The sequence below is a fragment of the Neolamprologus brichardi genome, chromosome 7 (assembly GCF_056152115.1).
Source record: "Neolamprologus brichardi isolate AB-2024 chromosome 7, ASM5615211v1, whole genome shotgun sequence".
NCBI classification, from domain to species: Eukaryota; Metazoa; Chordata; class Actinopteri; order Cichliformes; family Cichlidae; genus Neolamprologus; species Neolamprologus brichardi.
The window spans coordinates 32,163,338-32,170,187 of NC_142110.1; the positions used below are offsets into that span (position 1 = coordinate 32,163,338).

A 6,850-nucleotide genomic window follows, 5' to 3' on the forward strand; every position below is an offset into this window, starting at 1 on the left:
GAGCCTTTATTGTGGCTAAGAACAAAACACAAGCCAAACAAAGGAAATAACCAGGGGAGAAACTAACATAAAACCTGAACTGGAAAAACTGAGTACATGAAACATGGAGATGCAGGAAAGAGGAAAAAAAACAGACGAACGGACAACAAACATGGGGACCTCATAAATACACAGAGGGATGAAGAGGGAAGAGGAAACACATGGGTAGCACAGCTGGGGTGAATAAACATAAGGACAAAACAGGAGGAAGCAAAAGTGAACACGCTGAGCACAGAACACTTGACTGTCAAAATAAAACAGGAAGCACAGAGACGCAGACCTAAGAGAAACACAGGACAAAGACACGGGGGGGTCCTTAACAGTCCAGGTGCCTTGTGCAATTGAGTTCTTCCTCAACATCTGAAGTCATCTCTATCACACACACTTACTGAGGTAATCAATTTCAGGCAATTTTTGTTTTTGCTTAAATGGGGAAGCTGTGACACACTGTCTTCTCACCTCCAGTTAAAGATTTTTAATTACTTTTTAAAATTTCTTTGTTCATTTTTATAGCAAGTAACACAGGCCCATGCCACATCACTGCACTTATAATCTGTGCTATTTTGCAATGCCCAGTCCTAGAGAAAAAAATCCCAACAATAAAACAGATAGAAAAAGAAAATAAATTAAAATGACAAAAACTTATCATCTTTAATTTCCTAAGAACATGACAATGGTAAGATCCATTAGCTTCATGTCCAAAATTTTAACTTCCCAATTCACAATTGGTGCTTTTACAGGCTTTTGCAATGTAACTTCTAGCAACCAACAACAAGTTCAACTGTCATTCATTTCTCCTTTGTTAAAAGTAAAAGATGAGGAAAGAAATAATGGTATATCAGACTGCATTAATAGGAAATGGATATATTTTGCCTGACCTCTTTAGGAGAGACCTCTTTTTCTAGACTACTTGAGCTCACACAGCTCAACACACGATCCAACATAAAGCCAAAATCCAGCGTAGAGTGGCTGAGTGAATGTGGTCTGGACTCTGTGCAGGAGAGACATGGTCTTTGAGACACTGTAAAACGACAGCATACCCGCTCTGTGATCCACGTATACTCCTATTCTGGGTGACTGAGGGCCTGAAATGACAGTTCTGATTTTGTTATGCCTCAGTTCATAACCATTTTTGAAACACTCCAGTGCCCAAGAACTGTCATTGTTCCCAAACAGACTTTCATCTCCTGTTCTGCTGATATTCTTGTATGAAACTGCCACTGAAAGTGCTCCTCCACTCCACACCACCTCCCAGTAACAACATCCAGTCAGACTCTCTCTGCTCAGGACTTGATGTCTGTTGATGAATCTGTCTGAGTGATGACTATATAAAATTTTTTTACTCATACATTTGACTTTTTTGTCCCCTTCAAATAAGAGACTTGTGTTTGCTGTGTTAAAATCCAGCGTTAGTTCTTGTGATAGTCGGAGGAACTCAGCTCTGGTTTTGGGTTCAGGTCGAGACATTACTGCATCCACTTTCCCCTCCAACTGTGAGACTGCGGCGCCAAAACGGATTTCCTGTATTTTACGTTTGAACTCTGACACAGCTGTCATCACATCCTCAAAGTACTGCAAAGTACATGTTTTAATGTCGAGTGATCCAACAGATTCATGCACATGTGACAGTGAGGTGTACGTCTGGAGAAAGTGGGTGTGATCCTGTGTATGAAAGAGCTGCCCCAGCTCAGCATCTTTCCTCTTCAGCACAGTGATCTCATTCTCTATTCTGTCCTGAAGCTCTCTTGCACGACACACTTCAGCTTTCTGACGAGATCTGATCTGCTGTTTCACATCATTAAAGATCTTCTCACTGTCCCTCACTGCTTTATCAGCAGACTGAGTGATGGCTTCCACCTCCTCCTGAAGCACCTTTATGTCTTTTTCTTTGTCCTGGATTCTCTCTTGGATTTTCTTTCGACTCACCCCAAGTTCTCTCCGCTTTTTATTCCTTTCTGCTGTAGCTGAAACTGTGTCGTGGCCTTTATGTTCATCCATGGAGCACAAATAACAGATACACTGCTGATCAGTGCGGCAAAATATCTTCATCACCTCATTGTGTTGAGAACAGATGATTTTCTTAAGCCTCTTTGATGTGTCCACCAGCTTGTGTTTCTCAAAGGCAGTAGATTCATAGTGAGGCTGGAGGTGCTGCTCACAGTAAGAGACCAGACACTGCAGACAGGACTTGATGGCTTTCAGTTTCCTCCCAGTGCAGACATCACAGGCCACATCTTTAGGTCCAGCATAGCCATGATCAGCTTGGAGTTCAGTCTTCTGCAGCTCCTCTACTAACTCTGCCAAGACAGTGTTTTTCTTCAGAGCAGGCCTCGGTATGAAGGTCTGTCTGCACTGAGGGCAACTCTGGATGTTCTTCTGATCCTCTTCATCCCAGTAGCTTTTAATACACTTCATACAGTAGCTGTGTCCACAGGGAATAGTCACCGGATCCTTCAGGAGATCCAAACAGATCGAACAGCAGATTTTTTTCTGATCCAGTCTGCTTGTTTGCCGTGCCATTATCGCTCTCAGATAACAGAATGATAAAAATAGTACTACCGCATTAAAATTAAAAACGATTTTTTTAAAAGCAAATTACACAGAAACTACACCTTCTTTATGTGTGCTTCATTTCTGCATTGGGGCTCGTTAGTAACAGCATCCTGTTGTCTTAACTTATGAGAAGATCTGTGAGAGTGAAGCTGTAGAAAAACACTGAGACTGAACACAATTGGTTGATTTTGTGAATAGGGAGGAAGTTTTCAGCCTGCAAGTCATGCCACGAAGCCACAACTCTTGAGAAAAGCACCATGTGGTTCTACCCACTGTTGACAACACAGAGTATAAGATGCAAATACTAGTCACCTTACACAACCTTAACTCAGTCCTTGACAATTTGTAGACAATTTCAAAATAACAATGTTCTTTAAAATGGATCAGTGAGTACCACTTTGCATTTATCACTCTGTCAGATCCATAAGATTATCATTAGGTATTTCAATGCTGATTACAAACTCGTTTGAGGCTAACAAATGGAAATTAGATCCCAAATTCAGAGTGGAGTTTAAGATCTTGGGAGCGCTTCACAGGGAGTGGGACTGAGGCTGCTGTTACTGCATAGATGTCTCCAGGAAACCAGCTACATTTCTACTATCAGACCACCCTTTCTTGTGTCAGAGTATAAAAACATGGGAACACATAGTTTCAGAAAATAAGAGCCCACACCTAGTGAGGAAATTCATCTGTCAGAAAACATAAAAGACCTCAGCTGTGCAGTCCAATAATACAACAGTCAGTTTGGATATTTTAACGCCCCCATGATCAAAAGGATGAGCTGCTGCAGCTGCAACTAGCTTGTTTTAAGAAACTTATTACACTGGAAGACCAAACACTTTCAATTAATGGTGAACAAACATCTCTATTTAATGTGGGTTTTCCAAAGTATGAGACTTGAGAATTTTTGTGAACATATTTTCACTTAAACTGTTCCATTTCTAGAAAAATAAGCTTAAATGTCATGCATTTAACTGTATTAATGAATATGTATTGAGTTTAAATACTCCAATATTATCCTAGAATGCAACCAACACACATTTACAGTGGTATGCAAAAGTTTGGGCGCCCTTGATTAATTTTCATGATTTTCCTTCATAAATCTTCAGTTGGTTGGATCTGCAATTTTATTTAAATGTATCATATAGCAGAGGAACACAATGATATCTGAGAAGTGAAATGAAGTTTATAGGATTTACAGAAAGTGTGCAATAGTTACTTAAACTAAATTAGGCAGGTGCATAAATTTAGGCACCCTTGTCATTTTATTGATTTGAATACCTTTAGCACTAATTATTGGAACATAAAATTTGTTTGGTAAGCTCATTGACCCTTGACATACATAAGAAAGGGTATTTAAGGTGGCCAATTGCAAGTTGTTCTCCTCTTTGCATCTTCTCTCAAGAGTGGCTACATGGGAGCCTCAAAACAACTCTTAAATGACCTGAAAACAAATATTGTTCAACATCATGGTTTAGGGGAAGGATACAAAAAGCTATCTCAGAGATTTCAGCTGTCAGTTTCCACTTTGAGGAACATAGTGAGGAAATGGAAGAACACGGGCACAGTTCTAGTTAAGGCCGGAAGTGACAGGTCAAGAAAAATCTTAGATAAGCAGAGGCGAAGGATGGTGAGAACAGTCATAGTCAACCCACAGACCAGCTCCAAAGACCTGCAACATCATCTTGCTGCAGATGGCTTCACTGTGCATCGTTCAACTATTCAGTGCACTTTTCACAAGGAGATGCTGTATGGGAGAGTAATGCAAAAGAATCCTTTTCCACGCACATGCCACAAGCAGAGTCGCTTGAGGTATGATTAAGCACATTTGGACAAGCCAGCTTCATTTTGGAATAAGGTGCTGTGGACTGATGAAACTAAAATTGAGTTATTTGGACATAACAAGAGGCGGTATGCATGGCGGAAACAGAACACAGCATTCCAAGAGCTAGCCACAGTAAAATGTGGTGGCGGTTCCATCATGTTGTGGGGTTTGTGTGACAAGTGCAGGTACTGGGAATCTTGTTAAAGTTGAGGGTTGCATGGATTCCAGTCAGTATCAGCAGATTCATGAGAACAATGTTCAAGAATCAGAGACAAAGTTGAAGTTGCACTGGGGCTGGATATTTCAACAAGACAACCACCCTAAACACTGCTCAAAATCTACTAAGACATTCATGCAGAGGATCAAGTACAACGTTCTGGAATGGCCACCTCAGTCCCCAGAGCTGAATATTATTGAAAATCTTAAGTGTTACTTAAAGCGAGCTGTCCATGCTCGGAAACCATCAAACCTGACTGAACTGGAGATGTTTTGTAAAAACAAAATGGTCCAAAATACCTTCAACCACAATCCAGACTCTCTTTGGAAGCTATAGGAAGTGTTTGGAGGCTGTTATTTCTGCAAAAGGAGGATCTACTAAATATTGATGTAATTTTTCTGTGGGGGTGCCTAAATTTATGCACCTGCCTAATTTAGTTTAAGTAACTATTGCACACTTTCTGTAAATCCTATAAACTTCATTTCACTTCTCAAATATCATTGTGTTCATCTGCTATATGATATATTTAAATATGAAAATTATCAAGGGGGCCCAAACTTTTGCATACCACTGTATACATTTAAATAAAACTAAACTAAAAAATTCTTACTGAAAATGAGGTTGGCGAAACTCATGACACAAAAAAGCAGCAAATTTAATGGAACAACATGTAAACTTGTGCATTTTACTGAACAGAGTATGAACAGAGTATAATGAGCTGATTTATATGCACTAAATAATAGCGTGAGTGTTTTGCAGTCCTGGAAGAGGAGCACCTTGAACTTTGAACACGACTGCTTAAAGATTTCTATAGTTATGATAGTCACAATCTTTATGATCACCTTACATCCTGGTTGGATTTGCTTCAATAAAACATCTCAAGGCCACCTGACATCTGATTGATTTTGATTCTGACTTCACTTCCACATTTGTTGATTCAGCATCATATTAGTGAGGGATGCTTGGGCCTTAAAAAAAATCACCTAGTACCCAGTTGAATGAAATAGATTCAAAAGCCTGCTGGAAACATTCCTCAGGGATTTTGCTAAGATCATACAGATCTGCCGGCCATATGTTGTTTACACCGAATTTTGACCCTACCCTCCGAATGTTGCAGAAACGGAGACTCTTGAGATCAGGCAGCACTTCACCAATCTTCTATTGTGCAGTTTTGGTGAATCAGTGTGAACTGAAGCCTCACTTTTGTATTTTTAGCTCACAGGAATGGCACCTGGTTTGTTCTTCTGCTGCTTATCAACCTGATAGATTGCCAGTTTCTGAAATACCAGCCTGTCTCGCACCAATAACCACGCCACGGCCAAGGTCACTTTCATCACATTCTTGATGCATGCTTAATCATCCAGGTCAGTAAACCCCAAAAAGTTGAGTCTGTTCATTTGGACGTTGCATTTTCAGTGGGAGGGCTGAAATGTTTATCCACCTGAAAATGCTACGTCCAGATGAACAGAATCAACTTTTTGGGGTTTCATCACATTCCTCATTCTGATGCTGTTTGAACTTCAGCAGGTTGTCTTGATCATATCTACCTATCTAAATGCATTAAGTTGCTGCAATATGAATGGCTGATTAGATATTTGCACTAACAAGCAGCAGACCAAGTGTACCTAATAAAGTGGTCAATTTAAAAAAAAAACTGTTATTTTTCTGATTTTTTAAAATCATTTTTACTTCTATTATTACAAATATAAGCTTTAAAAAAATAAAATAAAATTAAAGCTGCAAGCAGCATTATGAGGGCCCTCGCACCCCGACGTGTTGAGCCACGCCCAACACCTAAAACCAGCACGTCCGATCTGATGTCACATTGATGGAATTCATGCATTTAACCACCAGCTAAAATTTCATCTCATTCAATCATGATTGTAGTCGTCCCAGTAGGTGGCGCTCTAACCATTACTAATGTTTTGAAATTTTGTAGGGGGCGCTGTGGAGCAATTTCGCGCTATTCAATGAAAATGATCACATAACAACAAAACGTTCGTCACATTGGAGGTGTGCGCCAAATTTCAAGACTTTTTAAACTTTCCAAGCCCCTCAAAAGCCACTTCATTTTTCATGGTAAACTACGTTACCACCAGGGTGCGCCGTTCAGTTTAAAGTCACAATTTTCTCACTGAAGCATCATGAGGGACTGATGGTGATATTCACCGCTTTTGAGGTGGCCATGATGAACCTGTGAAAATCAGTACAACAAA

The 6,850-nt window shown here is 40.0% G+C and overlaps 1 protein-coding gene across 1 annotated transcript; it reads right to left on the bottom strand.

The window, feature by feature from the left end:
- Positions 1-351: 351 nt before the first annotated feature.
- On the bottom strand, positions 352-2,559 carry LOC102781513 (E3 ubiquitin/ISG15 ligase TRIM25-like). The gene has a single exon (XM_035913746.2). It carries the CDS (start codon positions 2,557-2,559, stop codon positions 946-948), a length of 1,614 nt encoding a protein of 537 aa, XP_035769639.2. The 3' UTR covers positions 352-945.
- Positions 2,560-6,850: the final 4,291 nt, after the last annotated feature.